A 23819-nucleotide genomic window follows, 5' to 3' on the forward strand; every position below is an offset into this window, starting at 1 on the left:
AGTTGTCACAGATCCGTTTGGTCTGCGATGAAGCCTGGACTTATGGCTACTTAGAGGGTTTGGAGAGAATGATGGACCATGTACTCTTGAATCCCAGAGCAATTTGAGGCATTGAAAGTGCAAGACCTCTCTCCAGACCCGACGACGTTGAAGTGAGGTGCCTGGATAGGGAAGAAGCTGATCCTAAGCTCACTCTCAGACAATCCCGTCAGCGACAACCCCACCAACTGAATAGTTTCCTCTTGTATCTATGTATTTTCATTTACCTTTGTTTGTGTTTGTACTATGCAATAATACTAATGGAATTCTTCATACATATTTCTCTTTCATCTTGGGTTCTTCTTTTTCTTCTTCGCTATTAGTTTTACATTCGTGTGCTTTGGGGAGTGCATCGAGTGAGGGGCGTAGGGGCGATGTCACTTGTATTATGAACAATCGTAAGCATAATTTATTCTTTTATCGCAATCATACAATATCAATCTTTTGTCGTCGGCTTGGGGGTGGGACTCCTCGGGAATTAATGCTGAGTGGTGGAGAGGGATTGGGCCCAGACTCCGTAGGGAGAGAGACTAGGGTGCCTTAGGCTAAAACCTCATCTTTGGTCTCCTTCAAGGGGATGAGTCACCACGTAGCTTAGGAGTTGTCTCACTTTTTGTCATGAGGCAAGTAGGAGACGTTTATTATAACGCTTGATTGTTATTTAGGCAAAAGCTAAGCGCGCATAATCACAATTCCCACACGTAAAACGATATGCACACCATGTACAACTTATATCTATATATTAGTATTATGAACTTTGCTAGTACACTGTTAAAGTACATAGAAAGCGATGCACACCCAGATAAATTAAAGATAAGGGCAAGCTGAATTTGCAAGATAAAGATAAGATTTTGCCAAATCAAAATTAATAGTGATAATGAAACTATTATTGTATCTATAGTAAACAATTGCAGCTACTCTTAGTATACAGATCATATGCATATGGCTTTGATCTTAATCAAGAGAGAAAAAGAATTTTCAATCCAGCTTCTCGTTGTTATAAGTTTGTAGTGTAGAAAGATATGCATGCAAATACCCTTTGTTTCTTTAATTCTTTTATAAAAAGCTAGCTACCATTCTTAGTACTGATACATTAATAATATCTGATGCTTTTATCATCTATATAAAATGTTGTTTTCTCTGAAACAAGGTTGAGAATTCTGACGAAGAAGAAAATCATCGGCCATAGTATGCAGCAGCTGGAATCATGTCGCTTTCCAACGTAGAGTTTGTGGAACCAATAATCACGTTTCTTTCGACCCTTTGAAGTCAATATTCTCGTTGTTAGTGAAATAAAACATATATATATATATATATATATATATATATATATATATGGCTTCTCTATATGCACATGAAAGAATGCCAATAAAATAAAAACAGTTCAACATTGTAAGTAATGGTTTGATGCAGTCCTCATCAATTAATGTTGTAAACTCTCATATGTGCATGATTATTATTTCTCCGTATGTTCATTTCGCTTTTGGACTAGAATTTCGTATATTGGTAACTTCTTGTAATTGATTTTCTTTTGATGTGGTAACATGCTATAGACAACAGAGAATCAGATAGCTAGGCAGGTAAATTGGACTCTTAGTGATGGAAAACGGGCATGTTTGTTGGTTGAAAAACTCTTCTTAAAAATAGAAATTGATGGTCATTTATCTTGCATAATGCAATTGACTTCTTTTCAAAATGAATGCCCAAGCTTGTAAATTCCAACATTATTTGCATATTCAAGATTCTAATGAATGTTGAAGAGATATTTGTTCAAATTTATCAGTGCTCCCGCTAAGAGACCGACAAACCTGTCAAGACAAAAGTTAAGAATCTCTTCACAGTTGGTGACAGCTCACTAAAAGAATCAATGCATATGAATAGCCTGCAATCCAGCCTTGTATCAAGATGGGAATCAATTCCAGAAGTTAATTTTCTACCAACGTCTACTATGTTTTTTTTATATTCAATTTTCTTGTATTATTTCCACTAATTTAGTTGATGATTCTGAATATATTAAAGGATATATATCACATGTGTGTGCAATAAAATATATTCTTTTACAATTTTAAAATTGAAAAATAATAGTTGCAGAGTGTGCAAGCGTCACGCAATCATTTTGAAAAAAATAAATATATATGAGACTTACACAAAATAAAAATATTTTCTTAATAATAAATTTTACTATTTTTTTAAAGTAATTGCACAATATTTATATACTCTACGAATATATATAATATTACTTTTTAAAATCTAGATCTTACAAGATTCCATAATCGTGATGATCCATGTGCGAAAATGAACGCACTCTTTACTGACATCGTTATTGTCAATTACTGTTCCGGTACGTAATATTACGCTTTTTAGTTGTCGGTTGATTAGTTTTTTTTTCTCAGGACCACCTACCTAATGCATGCGTACCCAATCTTATTAATTATATATGCAAATCTATTTTCTCATTACCCATAACAGTACCTTTTAACTCATTATTTATTGTCGCATAGCTGGCTCCTCTGTCGTATATGCTTCTTCTTTTTCGGATGCTCCATTGCCCAAATTTTTTAAGTAATCTTATTTTTCCTCTTAGATTTTCATCCCCTTCAATCGCATCGGTTGGTATAAATAACTGTCAATTTAATAGATCATAAAGATAAACTAGTTCGAACACCTATAAACACCATGTTACGGTCCACTTTATTTATAGAGTTTACATTCTAAACGACATGTAGAAATGTGTATTGATTAGTTGAAATTCTTTGTCAAAAACATTACTAATTATTAAAATCATCTTTAAATAAAAATTAATACTATATACTGTATTATTTTCTCACTTATACGCTACTGTATTGATTGATTGAGTTTATTGTTTTAAAAAATAATAATTAATCTAATGATTTATAATTTCATGAGTAAGTCACATGGGCAGTGTGGCGAGATTGAAATTAAAATATATATATATATATATATATATATATATATATATAATATACCTCATCTCTAAACATTCATTACTTAATAAAAAAAAGTCCATAAACATTGACGATAAAGTGATATTTTTTTAGAAAAATGATTTACACATAATATTTTTTATAATACTTTATATAACTATGTTTTAAATGAGAAAAATTTTATAGAAGTAACATCATTTTATAAAAATACCTTCATTTTATAATATTATGTGCATTGTGTTATGTAATGTGTTGTGTGTATATTATTACTCGTTTTTTCTATATCACATGACGTTATATTGAAACCTCTTAAAATAAAATTACATTTTTTTTAAGAGGGCTGCTACTGATATAAAGGGATCCCACACACTGACGTGGCATACTCACAATGTGCCACGTCTCCCTATTTTTTTTTCTTTTTTCCTCCCTTCCGCATCTCCCCTCCCCTCCTCCCTCCGCCCGCCTCCACTATTCGCGTCGCTGCCATAGTGATCGGTGACCACCTCAGGGCTGGCAAAAGCCTCCGGCGGTCCAAGCGGCAGCGTCTCCCACTCACGGCAGCGCGCGAGCCCCTCCCCTCCATCCCCTTTCCCTCTCTGTCTCGACCTGTCTCCATCGTTCGCGTCGCCGCCATGGTGGTCGGGGACCACCTCAGGGCCGGCAGAAGCCACCGATTGTCCAAGCGGCAGCGTCTCCCACTCACCGCAGCGCGCGAGCCCAATCCGCTGGCCCTTAGGTGGTCCCCGACCACCATAGCGACGATGCGAACGGTAGAGACGGGCTGAGACGGAGAGGGAAAAGGGAGAGGAGGGGAGGGGCCTTGCATGGAAAGAGAAAAAAAAAAAAAAAAACAAGGAAAAAAAATAGAGAAACACGTGGCACACTATGACATCAGTGTGTAAGATTTCTTTGTAAGATCCCTTTATGTCTATAATATATATTTTTTTTTTAATGTTATAATCGCATCTTTGTGGTAAGATATTAAAAGTAGTATGTATATATGTACTCCAAAACTAATTTAATACTTACTCACACGTCATTAACTCCTATATTCTTCAAACCTTATTAAATACGTACAACGGAAATGATGTCACTCTTAAAATTGTGATACATGTATAACCGTTTTTACACCTTTAATAAACAAGTTGATACAAGTGCAGATTCTTTAAAATTATAGAAAAAGAGATAAAAAAATTTTGTAAAAGTAAACCACGCCTAAATATATTGAACTCATTATCTATTGTCGCACAACTGGCTCCACTTGTTTTGTGCGTCGTAGCATTTCTTCTTTGTCGTATATGCTTTTTTTTTTTTTGGCAGTGTTTTATCTTTAAGCTAAATTAGTTTATTAAAACATACAACTGAATAAAATTGGACTTCACTCTTATAAATTATAATAATTTTATATTTATTATTAATACAATATTATCTCTATATTTATAATAAAAACAATTTATATATTTTTATTGATTTAAAGAAGTTATGTTTCTAATGCTAAACATATTAATTAAATCATTAATATATGTATATACAAATTTTATAAAGATATGAGCAAAAAAAAGTTCTAATTATAGTTAAGAAAAATTTATAAAATATTTATTTTTTCACATATATTGATATGTTAAAAATTATAAAATCTAAAATTCAAAACTTGAAATTAAAATAAAAACTGATAAAATGTGTCTTGTACTTTAAATTGTAAATAAACTTGTAAGTACGTATAACATTATTCTTAACAAAAACCAAAGTTTGTTTGTTCAAATTTGTAAATTAATTACAAAATATTCAGATCTATTTTTTCTTTATTTATTGTCGACAGCTGGTTCCACTTGTTTTGTGTGTCGTACATGCTTCTTTTTTTCGTTGGTGTTTTGCCTTTTTCTAGACGGCTGAGTTAAATTTGAATTAAGCTAAATTAGTTTATTAAACTACATAAAATTCGACCTTAGTTGTATTATCTCTATATTTTTAATAAGAATAATTTATATATTTATATAGATTAAAAGAACGTATGTTTCTAATACTATACATATTAATTAAGTCATTAATATATGTATATACAAACTTTATAAAGATATTAGTAAGAAAAATATTAATTATATTTAAAAAGAATTTACAAATACTTACTTTCTTACATGTCAACTATTTATATATTAAAAATTATAAAATTTAAATTTCAAATTTTAAATTTAAAAAAAAAAAACTAATAAAATAAGTCTTATATTTAAAATTACGGATACATTTAATACTATTCTTAACAAAAACCAAAGTTTTTTTGTTCAGATTTTTGAATTAATCAAAAAAATATAACATAAATAGTGTATTTTAACAAAATGAAACAAGTTTAAATTCAAGCTGGACAAAAAATGCAGTTGAATGGAAAGTTTAAACTCGACTCGTTTTCAAAAAAAAAAAAAAAAAGGGTTAATCGGAGAGGATTTGACCAACCACTGCTGACTCGAAGTCAACTTGGTCAGTCATTCTCCTTTGTTCTCTTTTCTTCCAGGAGGGGTATTGGTAGTTTGGTACTTCACTGATCTTGTGGAATGAAAGCCACGTCCTGCTTGGGCTGATGGCCTGATGGAGAGTCATTTTGCCTCTCTCTGAGGTACTCTCACTGCAAAAGTCTGAAAGTATAGAGTGCTGCATTCCTCTTGTCTCCATCTTTGCTTTTCTTTATGTTTCCTTGGTGGACTCCAACTCTGTGTCTGTATATTCACTTCCCAAGGAAATCCTTTGATCTCCTTCTGTTTCTGCTTCTCTTTTTGTTGGTTTCTAGTTTTGTCTACTTGGAAAAATAATCGAAAAAAAGAGAGGCAAAAATCCATTAGAACAAGAATGGAAAGTATCCCTATTTCAATTGCAGCGAAAATAGCAGAGTACATTGTTGCACCAGTTGGACAATGGCTATGCTATTCATGTCATTACAGCAAAAACAAGGAGAATCTGAAGACTCAGGTAGAGAGGCTACAACATGCTAAAGAGAGGTGCCAACTGTCCGTTGATGCTGCTTTAAGAAAAGGGGAGAAAATTCATTCTGATGTTAACAAGTGGTTGACAGAGGTTTATGCAATTACAGAATCGGCCACTAGAATGCTTCTTGAAGGTGAAGAAAAAGCAGAGGGGAGGAGCTCTCATGCGACATGCCTGAACTTGAAGCAACGACATCGATTAAGCCGAGAAGCAAATAAGATAGCGAGAAATATTGTTAAACATCTTGAAAATGGAAACTTCAACACAGTTTCCTTTCCTCCTGCTGCACAAGATCATATGGGGACTACAGGAGTCGAGAATTATGTGACCTTGGAGTCGAGAACATCAGTTGTGAACGGAATTATGGAGGCATTGGGAGATGCTAATATCAACAAGATTGGCGTGTGGGGGATGCCCGGAGTTGGAAAGAGTACACTGATGAAAGAAATTAAGAGGCGAGCCAAGGAAGAAATGTTATTCCATGACGTTGTTCTGGAAGCTGTCACAGAGATCCCAGACCTGAGTCGAATTCGAGGAGAAATTGTGGTCAAGCTAAATCAAGCGCGTCATCGTCAACAAACTGAAATCGGAAGAGCAAATCTACAACAAGAGAGTTCAACAAAAGACGCGAAGTTACTCGTTATCCTGGATGATATATGGAAGCCAATTGAATTGGAGGACATAGGAATTCCTTCTAAAGAATGCAAAGTAGTATTGACATCGAGAAATCGAGATGTATTAGTTCGTGAGATGGACACCCAAAAGAATTTTAAACTCAAGAGTTTAGGAGAAGAAGAAGCGTGGAACTTATTTGAAAAGATGGCGGATGATTCCTTCAAGGATCCTGATGTGCGAGAAGTAGCTATTAAGGTAGCTAAAGAGTGTGCTGGTCTTCCGGTTGCACTTCCAACAGTTTCTAAGGCATTAAAAGGTAAGAGTTTGAGTATATGGCAGGATGCAGAGTTGCGACTAAAGAGACCCCCTCCTGTAGACGTCCCAGAAATAGTGTCACCCATATATTCTTGCATAGAGCTGAGTTATAATCATCTTGCTGATAAAGAGCTCAAATCCCTCTTTTTGCTTTGCGCTCTACTAGGCCAGTTCTACATCTACTATCAGGACTTGTTGAGATACGGTTTCGGTTGGGGTTTATTCCAAGGCATTGTTACATTGAAAGAAGCAAGACACAGACTAGATAGTTTAGTTAGTAATCTACAAGACTCTTGTTTGCTACTTGAAAGTTCGAATACCTCTGGGGCATTTTACATGCATGATGTTGTTCGTTATGTCGCTACAGTAATTGGATCAAAGGATCGTAATATGTTAGCCATGAGAGACAGTGGTGGGCTAAAAGCATGGCCGGATGTAGATTCACTCAAAACATGTCAAGCGTTCTCTATTCTTGGTGGAGATATCGATCAACTTCCCAATGAAATGGAATGTCCCGAATTAAGACTCTTTTATGTCCATTTAGAAGATCGTTCTTTACAAATACCGGACACTTTTTTCCAAAGAATGGTAAGGCTCCAAGTTTTAGATTTGGCGGAAACGCAACTTCCATCACTTCCTTCGTCTCTTCTTCATCTTAGAAACCTACAAACATTATGTTTGGATCAATGTGTGTTGGGAGACATATCTGGGATTGGAGAACTCAAGAACTTATTAATTCTTAGTCTTCTTCATTCTGACATTTCAAAACTGCCAAGAGAAATAGGGTCGTTGGTTCATTTGCGGTTGTTAGATTTGAGGAATTGTTCCAAACTCGAAATGATTCCCCCAAATGTCATATCAAGGTTGGTCAAATTAGAAGAGTTGTATATGGGAAACAGTTTTGATCACTGGGAGGCTGAAGGTCCCAATGATGAAAGAAAAAATGCCAGCCTTGCTGAGCTCAAGCATTTGTCAAAGTTGACGTCTTTAGAGATACAAATTCCAGATGCCAACAATCTACCGGAAGATATAATGTTCGAAAAGTTGGAGAGATACACAATATGCATAGGAGACGTCTGGCAGTGGATTGATAGTGCTGATCAGTCCTCAAGAACACTAAAACTCAAGCTTAATTCAAACTTTCAATCGAAATTTTGGATCAAAATGCTATTAAAGAGAACGAGAAGGCTTCATTTAGATGAGTTGGATGGTGTTAAGAGTGTTATACCTGAAATAGATGAAGAAGGTTTTAAACAACTTATGCATCTCCAGATCCAAAATAATGGTGAGATAAAGCATATCCTTAACTTGAGGACACCAGTTATTGCGTTTCCTACCTTGGAGACGTTCGTTCTGGAAAATATGATTAGTTTGGAAGAAATATGTCACGGCAAACTTTGCCTGACATCCTTTAAAAACTTGATAGTTTTAAAGGTGATAAACTGTGATAAATTAAGATATGTCTTCTCATCATCCATTGCCAAGGGCCTTCCATTACTTGAAGAATTGGAGGTAAGAAGTTGCAACAACATGGGTGCAATAGTCGCGAAAGAAGAAGAAGATGGAGATACGATATTATTCCATAAACTGCATACCTTGGATCTGAAGGATCTTCCAAAGCTCGTGAGCTTCTTAAGCACAAAAACTTCATTCATGACTGATTGCGGAGAAATCATTATGGAGGGCAACCAAGATATTCACATGCCACTTCTACATCATCAGGTACATCAGACGAACAGTTTTTATCTAGAAAACATTCAACACATGGACACGAGTCTATATAAATGTGTCAAAGCATATATACCCTATCAATCATAAAAATTCCCAACGCCAGTGGCCTGTGGGCCAATTGGCATTGCTTGCCCCAAAATTATAATTGCATTCCTCTAATGAGGTTGTGGCTGAAGACACACCTTAGTCTTAGTTCATAAAAGTTAGATTTGAAAAAATAAGATGGGATTTTTCTACGCTGGCTTTGAAATAAAAAGGAAAAAAGATCACTCCATAAATATGGAGTTTGGCATATTTTTGTTGAGTGTTAATAGCATGGACAGATGGACTACATTGATTTTTGAAGGGAGCATTGTTTCCAAATTTGTGCTAGTTTATACTCTTTCCCCAATTTATAATTTCATATTTTTAACGTCGAAATATAGAAATATTTGGCGTCTTTAGTTGATACAACGAACATAATCCTACAGGTTGCCTTCCCTAGCTTGAAAAAACTAATGATGATGAGTCTACCCAAGATAAAGCACGTATGGAGTCTGAAAAGTTTCTTTCCAACCTCAGTCATTAGCAATCTGGAACAATTGAAAATACTCCGTATTGAAGATTGTGGGATCGAGGAAATTGTTGCAGATGAAGGAGGAAGAGATCAAGCAGTAGCAAGGTTGGTGTTCCCTCGAGTAACTACATTGTGTCTTCACAATTTACATAGACTCAAGTGGTTTTACAAAGGAGTGCATGTTTCAAAATGGCCGATGCTGAAAACGATGTGGATCTTAGGATGCAAGACAGTTAAGATAATTGCTTCCGGAGTTGTGTACTTTCAAGAGACAATTGAAGCGTGGCAGTCTGGGATGTCCTTTAAAATACCCCTTTTCTTGGTGGATGAGGTAAATAGACTTTAAATTAATTAGCAGTCTTGAGATTTCTACTAGAAGATGAATGGAATGAATTTTACATCCCAATATTTTAAAATTATTTTAAGTTGATAAATTTAATTAATGAGTCTTTTTTAAATACAAATTTAATTACAATATTAATTATTATTAAAGAATACTCAAATTATAAATAAAATTATAATTACATGTAGCACTACTCATGTAACAAACATATATGGGGGCCAGGGTATGTATTAACCTCTGCTCCGATGAATTTTACAGCTCTCATTCCCGAGCCTGGAGAAACTGGCCATTGAGAGAATGGATATGTTGGAAATTATATGGCAGGATCAAGTCTCCGCCAGTTCCTTTTCCAATATTCAAATTTTGTTGATTTGGGCTTGTCGAAAGTTGCTCGACGTCTTTCAATCTAATCTACTTACAACAACATTCATGCAACGTCTACATACTCTAAATATACAAGACTGCAGTTCGTTAGAATGTATATTTGAAAAGTTGGAGGAGGGACAAAATGGTAAAGAATCACAACTAGCTTTAATAGCCCTAAAGTCAGGGACGACTGAAGACGGAGGAGCAGCCAGACATTTTGTACTGTTACCAACACTTACTCGACTTTTACTTAGTGGATTGCCAAAACTCAAGTGGATTTTGGAAGGGGAGCAGACTTTGAACTGGCCTTCATTGGAACAATTGGTACTGTGGAAATGTGAACAAGTACTCATGAACAGGATTTTGGTTTCAAATTTTTCCAACAGTTGCACTCAACAACCCATTGTCGTGGTTAAGGAGGTTAACAATCCTATCAACTACTCTTCTCTCTACATATTATATATATATATATATATATATATATATATATTATTAGGGAAAAGTTCCCAGCCGATCGGGTGGAAATCTAACTTTAATACCAGCCAATACAAATATGCCACGTAGAATGCATACCACACTAAAATTTACACCCACATACATATGTTTTCATTTTATTTTTCATCTCTTCCCCTCCCTCCCTCCCTCCCTCCCACTAGGGCTGGGCTCCGACTCCGACGGAGTCGGAGTGCTCGTTTCTGACCTCCGACTCCGACAAGAGTCGGAGCCAAATTGGAGCTCCAACTCCGACTTCGAATTGGAGTCGGAGTCCGACTCCGATCGGAGGTCGGAGCTCCGACCTCCTATAGGAGCTCTGACATAAGATCGGAGCTCGACGTGCGCTTGACGTGGCGCTCGAGCGGAACTCTTTCAGAGAGGTTTGCTCGACTTCCGCTCGACATGTCGCTCGAGCTAATGTTCAATATAACATGTGCTCGACTTGCGCTCGACACCTCGCTCGAGCGCAAGTGTACAGTAAAAAAAATTTCGGAGTCAGAATCGGAGCTTCTTGGAGCTCCGACTCCGACTCCGACTTCGAATAGATATTCGGAGCTACTCCAAATTCCGACTTCGAATTCCGATGACTCCGACGAAGTCGGAGTCAGAGTCGGAGCGGAAGTCTGACGGAGTCAGAATTTTCAGAATTTTGCACACCCTACCTCCCACCCAACGGCTTCAATTTAATTCATTTTATTTTTACGTTGGTACACGACCTACGTGGCAGATTTGCATTGGCTGGTGTTAAAATTAAATTTACACCCAACCCGGCTGGGAGCTTTTCCCATATTATTATTCGGAGATGTGCTCTTTAATTAGTTTCTCTATATATCAACTACTCTTCGAGCCCAACATTTAAGATTCATGTATCGAGAATTCATCCCTTGCAACAAACTTTCACTCAATCTTGTTGCCCTTACAATAAATTCTATAAATTGAATACTAACTCTTATCATCTCTTTTGTTCAATGTTTTTCCTTTACAGTGTCCGTTCCCCAACTTGGAGGCTTTGTCATTGGACTTAATTCCAACCATATGGCCTGGCAAATTTCCAGATTTTCCTCCATCTTTTCTTACAAGAATGCCTAATCTGTTGGAATTTTATGTATGTGGTAGTGGCTGGGAGGAAATATTCCCTTATGAACTTCTTGATCCTGAAGTACAAGTTATGACAGTCCCACGATTAAGACGACTATGGCTCTGTAGTCTAACTATGCTTGCACATTTGTGGAAAGAAGACACCCAGCCATGCCCACTTTTTTATAATTTGGAAATTCTTGAGGTGTTGAAATGCAACAAATTGAGAATTTTAGTGCCATCCACGGTATCTTTTCGAAATTTGACAGATTTAAGTGTATCAAACTGTCATGGATTGATCAATCTAGTAACATCTTCAACTGCCAGAACTCTGCTGCAACTCAACAAAATGACTATAAGCAAATGCAAGAAGATTACAAAAATTGTAGCAATGGAGGATGGTGAAGCAAATGTGGCGATTACTTTCAACAAATTAACATACTTAGAACTTGATGGCTTACCAAACCTCACAAACTTTTGCTCTGGAGCTTATTCCTTTGGGTTCCCATCTTTAGAGAAAGTAATTGTGAGATGTTGTCCCGAGATGAAGACCTTCTGTCAGGGAATCTTAAGTACACCAAAGCTAAAAGGAGTACAGGCAACAGAAGATGACGATGATTCGCATTGGGAGCATGACCTTAATACCACCACACTTCGGCTTTGGGAGTCAAATGACGATGATACTCAGTAACTCAATGGTTACTTAGAGAAATGGTAAGTTTATTCTCAACTTACAAAAGTTAAAACCATGAATTTTTATCTTTGAATGCAATAATCCGTTACTGCAAGTAACCAATATACTCTCCAAATTAACACTCTAAATAGTTTAAAGCTTTTATCTTTATAAATATGTTGTTTTCTGTCAAGCTGGAAGGTTGAAAATTCTAAAGAAGATGAAGATCATCCTTAATATGCATGCAGCAGCAGCTAGAATGTCGTTTTTCAAGCAGAATTTGTGAATCCGATGATGAAGTTTCTATCTTTGGAAGTCAGTTGGGCAGGGGATCCTTCATTCCCATTAATGTTAGTGAAATAAAACATGGTTTATTTATGGTTGCTTGTTTTATCATGTCTTCTTTTTTTTCTTGATCTCTCTCTATGTATGAGAGAATGCCAAAAAAAAAAAAAAAAAAGGTTTGACATTGTATTGATTTGATACACTCCTCATGATGTACTGTAGTCCGCGACTACGATGGTGCCAACAAATAAACTTGAATTATAATGTTTTGATTATAATTTGACCACTTGATCTCCTTTTGATTATGAGTTTTATAATAATATTGTGTTTTCACCTTTTTTGTTTGTACAAGATATTTAGTTTCTTCAAGTCTATTTCTTTTACAAAGTTATGTCTTTTGAAATGTGAATTTTGGTCTCCACATACAATAAATAAAGTTGGTTAGAAGGTGTAAATCCAAGTGCTCTTCTTACTTTTAAAGATGTAATTTGAGACCTTTAGAGCACTAGAAGTGAACTAGGCATAGTTAAATTTTGGCCAAATTTTAACTAATTTACTTAAAAAACATCTACATCAAACTAGGCAAGTGTACAGCAATTTTGGCCATCATGGTTTTGGCTGGCCGAATCTACCCAGCCCAAATCCCTGGCCAAATTATTTTTTGGCCATAAAATATTATTCCCGCTAGAATTCACCTAGTCCCGCATGAAGAAGCCTCCACAAAATTGGTTTCTTACTCTATGAAAACACTACACCATCGCCCAAGGTCACAGACTGAACACAAAACCAACTTTCCATGAAGTCAAGCAGGATCCTTTCTTCTGCCACCGTTGCCGCCGAATGCCTTTTGGTAAGGCCCATCGTCGCCGAGATTTTTTTTTTTTTTTTGTCTTTGTCGATTCGTTTGCATCAAGACCCAGATTTCTCTACATTACTCTTTTTTTTCTTTTCCATTTTGTTGTTTGGTTGTAGTACTTCAAGTTCTTTTCCATTTGTTTGTCGATTTTGGGTCCACTACAAGTTTTGTAGAATACCTTCTATTTCTTTTCCCATTCTTTGTCGATTTTGGGTCCAATACTTCAAGTTCTAGATTTTTGTCATTTTGGTTCAGCAAGATAGTACTATATTTTGGTTTCCAGTTGCTGGTGATAATATAGAAGTCTTTATATGTAAAATGAAATAATGAATAAATATTCTAATTAGAATTAGAATTAAAACAAATGTAAATGCTAAAATAAATATTTTAATAGAATAGTGATAGATTTGAAAAGTTTGTTACTTGGTGTTGTTGAAAAATGGTTAGATAAATTTATAAAAGTGAATTTTCTAGTAAAAATTTGGCCCAACTTTAGCTAGGCCACTAATAGTCTTAGATGTTGACTTCCCTTGCTCAGATTTCATCAATTCTACAAAATTAAGTGGAAATGACACATTGTATTTTCCTTCGGAATATGGCTACCGATTTTGTGTTGTTATATGACCTATTTTTTCCAGTTTTTTGTTTCACACTGCAACAAAACCTGTCCAAGACAAGACTCCTCAAGTGCATGAAAAATGGATGCATTAATGGTTGATTTTCTAGGAGCTGAGGTAGGCAAGTTGCAACCTTGAGATTTCGAAAGTGTTTAGATCCCACCACCCTAGCCACCTAGCGGCGCGCGGTCGACCACGCATAGGGTTTGTGAAATGTGGTCCCCAGCCACCAACGTGCACGGCGAGCTGCCGTGAACTCCATGCCGGCGGTGCCGCTTGGACCGTCGGTGTCTTCTACCCACCCTGCAAATCCGAGTCCAATGTGTATATCTTTTTGTGCATATTATTGACTAAACTGTATTGGGCTTCTTGTGTGCAAGAAATAATATGACTTTTGCTAGTTTACCGCAATATATGAGTGGGTTTGATCTTGAAGGAAGCGAGCAAAACTTTGTCTTGAGGTTTTCTATAGGGAACAATGTGTTTGATCCAAGGTAGTTGAGGAAACCGGTGGTCTTTAGTATGTATGTATCCTAAGATGTCTTGGATTCAGTCTAAAGTCAGTCTAAGAGATGGTTTTCTCACTAGCCCTCTCTATCATCTGCTAGTTTCTTCTCCTCCTTTGCCCCATAATAACTATTACCAGAAACAATTAACTCCATCATCTGGAAGTAAAATAAGCCCAGGAATTCTTTTTATCATAGTTATCGTAGCCGTTATCTTTTTCGTATCTGGTCTCCTTCACTTGCTTGTTAGATTTCTCACAAAGCATAGATCTTCATCATCAATTATTGAATCCAACAGATACCCAGATATGTCTGGGTCTGATGCCTTTCAAATACAGTTGCAGCAACTCTTTCATCTTCATGATTCTGGCCTAGATCAAGCTTTCATAGATGCCTTCCCTATCTTCCTTTATAAAGAGATAAGGAAAAATCTAATTGTAAGAGATTCTGCGCACTAATACACGCACCCATTCAATATGATTGATCAGAAAATAGATTTTATTGAAAACAGTGCTAATTTGAATTTAGAATATGAATGCAACAACATTAGTACGTAGATTGGTAAGCAAACTTGCTTGTACATAGCAAAACTCAAGAGATAATGGGTCTGAAAGAGCCATTTTGATTGTGCAGTTTGCCTTTGTGAATTTTCATAACAAGATAAGTTGAGGTTGCTTCCCATGTGTAGTAATGCTTTTCATATTGATTGTATAGACTCATGATTACCGCCTAATTCAACTTGCCCTCTTTGTAGAGGGAGCCTTCACACACCTGGGCTTGCAATTGAAAACCCAGTTTGTTATTTTTAAGATTTGAGGGAAGATGGGATTTTGAGCAATGGAAGATGGGAGTTTGTTACTTTATCTCGTCGGTACAATTCCTTATACTTGTGCAATTTTGAGAAAAGCCTTCTCTTTTCGAACAGTTATAACTTTGAGCAAGACAATCAATCTTTATGATTTTCAGGGTGACACTGAATAGGATCGTCCTCACCCATTCTTGCAATATAACTAATCAGAATAATAGATTATAAAAAGTTCATCTCCTAATTACCGCTACTTGCACTCAGAATTTACAATAAACTAAGAAAAGTAGATATTAAACACAAAAGTAAAATTTGCTGCTATTCACTGATATTGATGAAATATTACACAAAATCGCATTCGGAGTATGCTTATCAGTGTTTAAAGTCAAGAGACTTCGATGCCAAAGAATAAAGCTCGACGAGTAAATTCAAACTACAAGACAACACCTCAAGTACTCAATATGTCTTCATGAGCTCTCTCTCTCTCTCTCTCTCTAAAGGCAAAATCAATTTTAAGAATTCCTTAATGGAATATTATGAAATAATGTACATAAAACACCTACAAATGGACGTAAAATGTAAAACTAATGCAAAATCAGCTCCAATTGAAACAGCAGATCGCACTAATACCACAAACAACAAGAAAGTTATGTGCTTGTGCATCATAATTTTTTATTTTCTTTTATTATTTTTTATTTTTTATTTTTTAACTTGGAGAACTGCACCTCCTGTTTTATTGAAGCTCACATATGGCTGAGAAACCATGGTATACAATGTGAGCAACCAGCTACAACCCAACTTTAACAGGAAAAACAAACAACCAGGAAAAACAAAACTATACCAAGTAAAAAAACTCAGCCAATTATAAAGCATTTCTAAAATAAGGGAAGCCAAGTTTATCTGTCCAAATCAAGCCCCTCAAAATAGGAGGAACCAGATCCATCTTAGACCATGAACCAGCAGATATTTTCACAAAAGCATAATTCTTCTCTTCTTCAGTCACATTTATCTAAGATGGGAATAGTGAATCTATATTCTCCATCTTGCGGGGGACTATTACACACTGAGCATGAACAAGCTATAAGTCGTCTCCCATATACCGCAACTACAAGTCATTCTGGAAAAGGATGATATTTCATCTATTCAGTTTTACTCGTATCTTACTTTATTCTTTTCATTCTTAGTAAATATTCCTTTAATTAGCTGGCTTCTATTTTTGGTATAAGATTTTGTTAGTTTGTTAGGGTAGAGTGTGTATATGATGACTTTTCTTGTATCGTGCAATTCCATCGAGTGAATACAGTACAAACTTTTCAAACCTTCATGCATCATGCTCTCTGCAACTTAGCACCTTTTTTTCTCTTCTTTTGTGTATTCTTACAAACAAATTAGCCTTGGATTTAGCAGAACATCAATCCCACAAAATCCAGTGTTCATTTAGCAAGAACATCTTCAATATCACAAAATCTAGTGTTCACTTTAGCAAGAACTTGCCTCAGCGGGCATCTGAGGCTATATCCTCGATGCTTAATAAGAAGATGATGCCCAACAAGGCAAAGTATCTGTTATGAACTGAGGTGAAATGAGGCATTTCATTAAAGCTTGCAGATGTGTCATTTAATAAACATTGTCATTTTTATTACTTTTGTGTCTTCTTTTTTTTTCAATAAGAGACAAGACCATATGTCCACAAGTGTCCCTATCCCAATTTTATTAAGAAAGACCCTCCTCACTTATGGCGGAGGAATACCGTGGAAACAACTTTACACCTGGTGAATCAAATAAATAAACATTCCGAACCCAAGCCTAAAAATAAAAAATAATAACAATCGAAAGAGAAAAAACTATACTTTTGAACGAACAATCATCATATAAGGACATCCTATCTTCTCCAATCTAATAATACATTTAATAGTCAAAGGTAAATTTGAAAATGAAAACCATACTTCATTACAACCCTTTGCGCCATTACGAGCCAATCCATTCGCCGCCGCATTGGTCTCTTTATAAGAATGATTCATAGAAAAATTAATCCCGTCAAGTAGTTGCAATATTTCGTCCCAATAATCCTCCAAATACCACAACCCACATCTTTTTGCCTGCATCCAGTTAATTACTAACATAGAATCCATTTGAATTTCCACCTCCTGAATATCCAAATCACGAACATTACGTAGACCATATAATAAACCCAACACTTCCGCCGCATTATTAGAATTATGGCCTGTAAAGCTTGCAAAACCACACACAAACTCACCTTGATCATTTCGAATTACACCACCCACACCTGAAGGGGATTACCAAACGAACTACCACCCACATTTAATTTAAACCAACCATTTTTTGGCCTTGACCAACGTACCTGCTTCATAACCATCGGCATTGAAGTTTTAATTGGCAACTGCAAGTCCTTTAATATTTCTTCATCACGCCTGGTTAGAGCTTTGGACACCTTGAGCCTCAATGCAATCCAGGAGACCCAATGCAATATAGAACACCACACTGATGTTACAGCTTTGAAAATCCCTTCCATCCTCGCCATCGCCACCATAATCTCCAAGTAATGATCGATGGAATAATACCAATTAATTGGCCCCTTTGTGTTGACCCTCTAGCATGCCTATGCCAACAATCGACTCTTCCTCTCCAATTTATCCCAGCCATATTTCTCCTGCCCAGTCGATTAGAGCACAAACTCCAAATCATCTCTGCAAATTCCCATGTTGCAAGAACATGGTTCATATCCTCATAAGCACCATAAATACAACAATCGCATCTTGAAGCTACTTGAATTCCCACTTTGCGGATCCTATCATCAACAGGCAAGCATTCATAGTTAGCCTTCCCATAATGATTGAAATCTTCTTAGGAATCGCCCCATGCCATACCCATTTCGCCCAAGGCATTTCTAGAGATATAGCCCGAATACATTGCCAAGCGTTGCCAGTAGAGAAATCCCCATTTGGATTCTTCAACCATGTCAACCATGTCAACTTATCCTTTCTGAATTTTAAACAGCTCAGTTGTTCCACCAATTCCTCTACTTTTTCCATCCCCACTAGGCGTGAAAACATCTCTACATTCCATCCACTCTCAGTTTTACAATCCTTCAATAATAACTTCGGAAGTTCACTCATCTCATATTGTGCATAGATTGGCCCATTTTCAGACCAGTTATCCCACCAAAAAGAAAGATTTCCATCCTGCACCTTCCATCTTGAATTTTCCAAAACCTTTGACAGAGAAAACATAATCATTTTCCAAAAATTCGACCCTTTATTCGTAGAAACCAAAGAGATGTGTTTTGTCCAAACATATATGTGCCGAAAAAACATCACCCATAACGATGACTTTTGAAGCAGATTCCAGGCCATTTTCATCTAGAGAGAACTATGCACTTCTTGTAGATTTCAGAGACCCAAACCTCCCTCAGAAATCGGTCTACACATACTACTCCATGCCTTCCATTTCTTTTTTGGTTTCTCATCCTTTATGCCCCAAAAGAAGGTGCTCATAATTTTTTGAATTTTTTCAAACACAGAATTAGGAGAATTTATCACCGAAAGATAGTGAATAGGAAGGCTCTGAATCACATGTTTTAATAACGGAAGTCGAGCACCATTCAACAGTAATTGGGCTTTCCACCCATCTATACGATTTCTTATCTTATTAATAATATCTTCAAAATGACTACTAATCAACCTACCAGTAACAATTGGCACTCCTAAATGACTATTACCGTTGTGTCCTAGTTGGTCATACGCAGCGTTTTGGTGAAATACTCTAAACGGTATGTTTTATTGCTGTTATTTACTATAGAGTCTGTGTTGGTAAGTTTAGAAAAGTTAGAGTTTGTTCAATCTGTTACTGAAGGGAGTGCGTTGCGTATAAGGGGAAAAATGTAGCAAGGGAATTTCATTGAACATTGTACTGAATTCTGGATTTTCATTTGAAGGAAGGGCTTCCTCGAACTTGCCAGCGTGACTCACGTTTCTATCAGAATTTCTATCGAACATCTTCTGTACCATTCCTGCATTTCCATTTCTATTGTGTGTTTGCCTTGCCTTTTACCCGATTGCAACACACAGATTGTTCATCAATTGGGAGGGGTCCTAACAATATCTTGGATTCCCGATCTTCACCATCTACTTAAGAGAGAAGCTTTAGTACAGATCATTGAGAAAATCAAGACAATCGCTTCTGCACTCCCCTTCTATAGCACGACTACTTTCGTATTCCCAAAAACCCTATGTTCATCTCTACATACAATGCTCAAAAACTTTTAGTGGGGTTTTAACAGACGCAGGAATTTTACCGCAAGTCATTGGATACTATCTAATTGCCCAAAGAGGTTTGAGGATTCTTATGATTAAGAAAATTGAATGACATCAATAAAGCTCATGTTGCCAGGCTTAGATGGTCTATCCAAAGTAACTCTAGTACCTGAAATACTACTACAACAGTATAGATCTAGAGTACTAATAAATCAAGTGACCTGATTGGGAAAGGCCCCTGTTATAACAAGAGAGATGGTCAGAAGGAGCTATAAGAGATGATCCCACAAATCATGCACCAAATCAAATAACACAAGAATAGCCAAGAATCAAGGAGCTGACTGTCGGACTAATCACAAGAATCAAGCTTCACTACAATTACGTCTTTACAGCCACGATTTTAACTTTCTGTTCTTTGTATAAATTTAGCACTCATTTCATTTGTAGAAGTATCGAATATTGTAATCAATTCCACCAGATTCTTTAAATCAGCCCGTAGGCAGTCCACAAGCCGATGACCCACCTCGCACCCACTCCATGACAACCCGTTCAATGAACAACATCTATAAGCCAAAGCAAATCCACTTGGTCACCAAACACCCCATCCCCCAACCATTGAACCAAGTTGTGTGAGTCACGCCCTTCATGACCTGAAATGGAAAAGTGCCATGTCTGATGAGCTCACAGCTCTAATGAGACATAACACGTGGGAATTGGTTCCCCACCTCTTCATTGTAAACCAGTGGGTTGCAAATGGGTATTTAGAGTCAAAAGAAAATCTGACGGGTCTGTTGATAAGTTCAAAGCAAGGCTTGTTGCCAAAGGCTTTAATCAACGACCTGGGTTGGATTACAAAGAGATATTTAGTCCGGTTGTAAAACCAGCAACAATTAGGACTGTTTTGGCAATTTCTGTGATGCAAGGGTGGTCCTTGAGACAACTTGACGTAAATAACGCTTTTTTGCATGGAAAATTGCATGAAACAGTGTATATGACTCAACCTCCAGGCTTCAAAGATCTGTCAAAACCCAATCATGTTTGCAGGTTACAAAAGACCATTTATGGTCTTAAACAAGCTCCAAGGGAATGGTACTCTGCATTGAAAAACAAAATTTTGGAACTTGGTTTTTCAAATTCAAAAGCTGACAGTTCCTTATTCATCTATAAATCTGCCTCTGTTTTATGCTTCTTGCTGGTCTATGTAGATGACTTAGTCATACAGGCAACAACACTAATTTCGTCAGCTCTATCATTCATAAACTTGGTGCCTCTTTTTCTCTAAAAGAAATGGGACAACTTCATTTTTTCCTCGGAATGGAAGTCATTCCCACTACAACTGGCCTCTTTTTGTCTCAGCACAAATATATTCATGATATCCTCTCCAAAACAAACATGCTTGGTGCAAAAGAGGTGTCCACTCCCTTGTCTACAACAACGGCTCTAACAGTTGTTGATGGCACTTCATTTGTAGACAGTACAGAATTTCGGCGTGTCATAGGTGGACTTCAGTACCTATCTCTTACCCGTCCAGACATTTCATTTGCTGTAAACAAACTCTCTCAATTTATGCACAAGCCCACTGTTACGCACTAGACAGCAGCAAAAAGACTCATGCGCTACTTGAAGCAGACAATTTATCATGGCATTCACCTTCACAAAAGCTCAAGCTCAACCATCACCACCTACACCAATGCTAATTGGGCTGGAAACTATGATGATAGGAGCTCAACTTCTGCCTATATCTGCTTTTTTGGTTCAAATCCCATTTCTTGGAGTTCCGAAAAACAAAGGGCAATTGCAAGATCATCCACCGAAGCCGAGTATAAAGCCCTTGCAAATGCAACATCTGAAACCATTTGGTTATTAACACTGTTTCAGGAACTTGGCTTCCCTATTTCCTCACCACCAAAATTACTTTGTGACAACTTAGGAGCTACCCAACACAGTTTTAATCCCGTTCAACACTCTCAGATGAAGCACATTCAGATCGACCTGCATTTTGTTCGTGATATGGTTCAAAAAGGAATGTTAAAAGTTCATCATGTAACCACACCAGATCAGCTTGCTGACCTTCTTACAAAGCCATTGTCAAAGCAACGTACGGAACAACTAAGGACCAAGATTGTCCTTACTAATGGCAGCCCTATCTTGCGGGGGCGTATAAGAGATGATCCCACAAATTATGCACCAAATCAAATCACACAAGAATAGCCAAGAATCAAGGAGCTGACTGTCGGACTAATCACAAGAATCAAGCTTCACTACAATTACATCTTTACAGCCACGATTTTAGTTAACTTTCCTAGAATAGACTTTCTGTTCTTTGTATAAATTTAGCACTTATTTCATTTGTAGAAGTATCGAATATTGTAATCAATTCTGTCAATATACAATCAATATTCAAATTCCATCAGAGCATGTATGGGATGATCCATGGATCCGTAGCCTAAAAACTTTCAGACCCCAACTTGCATCATAATAAGTTCCATGCCAATGATGCCATTGAGAAGCTCGATTCTTGGATGTCATAAAATGAACCCCACGGGGACAGGATGAGCTTAAAATATGGATCTTTGAGTTTTGAGTTTTAATTTTTTAATAATTGTAAATATATTATTTTTTAAATTTAAAAATTAATATTAATTTGTATTGCATGAGAAATACCTTTATTAAAACTACTTGAATGGTTAAAGTACTGATAAAATGTACTGTAGCACTTGCAATTTCTTCACATCAATTAAAACAATTTCAAAAGAAAATATCTTAGAATAGAGTCTGACTAGTTTGTTTGATTTACTTGAGCTCAAGTCAAGCTCAACCGTAACTAATACTAAACAAGTCAAGTTCAAATAAAAGTATTTGAATTTGATTTGAGCTCGACCAAAGTTTGAACTACTAATGTAATACCCGGACCTAATCAAGCTAAATTTTAATTATTTTTTTAATTATTTTTATTTTTTATTTTTTATTTTTTTTATTTTTTTTCACACGTCAACTTCCCCGCATGTTTTATTTTTTTTTCGTCTATTTTTCACCCCTAAGTTTTCCTCTCGTCCACGGCATGCATGATCATACACGTCTCTAGTGTATTTTTATCCACTCCATTCACATGCACGACTCTATTTCCATCCGCACGCACGTCTCCCTCATCTCTCTAGAGTTTTCGCATCACATATATATACACACATATTAGCCCATGCATAGAGAAACTGCCTCTGTTACGTTCGCTACCGCCAACCATTTTTTTTCCTCAGCCTCCTGTCGCACGAATCAGCCTCTCCTAGTCCGACGCCCATCCCTCCACCGTAAACGACCATCACCCAGGGCCCATAGCCTCCACCGTGCACCGCCCAAAACTCTCACTGCCCCATACGAAAATAGACTCAACTCGTGCATGCACTACATCTCCACGGATAGCAACTCCACCACGCCGTGCGTCACCTCCACTTGACCATCACTGGAGCTCCAGCTCCAGCTCCTCCGCCGTACACCACTACACCACCACCAAAGTGCCGAGAACAACCACCTGCATAGTGAACCGAAAATCCTCTGTTTTGGGTCTAAAAAACAGAGCATTTGGTTGCTCTTCCAAGCACCGTAGTTTCGCACTACCAACTCTTTCGAGCATCTACTCCGTGATGCAAAGGGAACCCATAGTCCAGCATCTCAGCCACGCCTAGCCGTGCTACCGTCTATAGCCACCCAGGTCGTCGCTGCGCGTAACTCTCTCGGTAAAGAGCCCTTCGCCTCCTTCTCGGTGCTCTCGTACCCCTCTCTCTCACTCGTCACTTTTTCTCTCAATGCTTCGCCACCGGGACAGCCACCTTCATCTCCGCACCTCACACAACTCCTCCATTCACGGTGAGATCTCATTATCTCTCTCTCCATCTCTCTCTCGCTCGCACCGTGTTTCTCTACCTCTCATCAGTGGGTCCCTTTCTCGTTGCTCTACCCCTCTGTACTCATCCTCCCAACTGCCAGCTCTTCTGCCCAACGCCGTTGCAACTCCACTCTTCACGATGAACTTCCATCGCGTACGAAGCTGCTGCGTTATTCCAAGAATTTTGGTTTACAACCTTACGTAAGTGTATTGCATGGTTCTAAGTTATATGTTACACTAATTTTGTTAATTACTTTTTTACCCTTTGAATTGCAGGTTATGCTAAGGTGTTTTAAAAATTTTATTATGTGTTAATAAACTCTTATTTAATTATGATTACAAAAAATTATTTTAACATGTTATTACGTAAAAATTTATTTGAAAAGTAAACAACATTGGTGTAATATTTTTTTACACTTTAGATATGTTTTAGTCTACTAAGAAAATAGTTATAGTTTATTTTAAAAT

General features: G+C 36.9%; 2 protein-coding genes and 1 pseudogene across 3 annotated transcripts; all 3 read left to right on the forward strand.

The window, feature by feature from the left end:
- The first annotated feature begins 5474 nt into the window (after window positions 1-5474).
- Window positions 5475-10224, forward strand: LOC121258739 (probable disease resistance protein At4g27220). Its single transcript, XM_041160282.1, has 4 exons — window positions 5475-8609; window positions 9089-9505; window positions 9776-10028; window positions 10157-10224. The coding sequence occupies exons 1-4, from the start codon at window positions 5823-5825 to the stop codon at window positions 10222-10224; spliced, it is 3525 nt and encodes a 1174-aa protein (XP_041016216.1). The 5' UTR covers window positions 5475-5822.
- On the forward strand, window positions 10082-12699 carry LOC121257261. 2 transcript variants are annotated; one of them, XM_041158206.1, is made up of 3 exons: window positions 10082-10303; window positions 11364-12169; window positions 12323-12699. In XM_041158206.1, the coding sequence occupies exons 1-2, from the start codon at window positions 10235-10237 to the stop codon at window positions 12144-12146; spliced, it is 852 nt and encodes a 283-aa protein (XP_041014140.1). In that variant the 5' UTR covers window positions 10082-10234; the 3' UTR covers window positions 12147-12169; window positions 12323-12699. The 2 variants fall into 2 exon arrangements, with proteins under 2 accessions (XP_041014140.1, XP_041014141.1); XM_041158207.1 differs by having other exon boundaries at window positions 12330-12699.
- A 1022-nt stretch (window positions 12700-13721) lies between these two features.
- Window positions 13722-15351, forward strand: LOC121258740 (annotated as a pseudogene).
- Window positions 15352-23819: the final 8468 nt, after the last annotated feature.

The sequence above is a fragment of the Juglans microcarpa x Juglans regia genome, chromosome 3S, assembly GCF_004785595.1.
Source record: "Juglans microcarpa x Juglans regia isolate MS1-56 chromosome 3S, Jm3101_v1.0, whole genome shotgun sequence".
In the NCBI taxonomy this organism is placed as follows: domain Eukaryota; kingdom Viridiplantae; phylum Streptophyta; class Magnoliopsida; order Fagales; family Juglandaceae; genus Juglans; species Juglans microcarpa x Juglans regia.

Bases quoted from the DNA above. Each gene is read 5' to 3' on its own strand.
- LOC121258739 (XM_041160282.1), top strand. From the start codon at position 5,823: ATGGAAAGTATCCCTATTTCAATTGCAGCGAAAATAGCAGAGTACATT. The intron at 8,610-9,088 runs GTACATCAGACG...ATAATCCTACAG, and splicing joins TGCCACTTCTACATCATCAG to GTTGCCTTCCCTAGCTTGAA. The intron at 10,029-10,156 runs GTAAAGAATCAC...CCAAAACTCAAG, and splicing joins GTTGGAGGAGGGACAAAATG to TGGATTTTGGAAGGGGAGCA.
- LOC121257261 (XM_041158206.1), top strand. From the start codon at position 10,235: ATGAACAGGATTTTGGTTTCAAATTTTTCCAACAGTTGCACTCAACAA. The intron at 10,304-11,363 runs GTTAACAATCCT...TTTCCTTTACAG, and splicing joins CCATTGTCGTGGTTAAGGAG to TGTCCGTTCCCCAACTTGGA.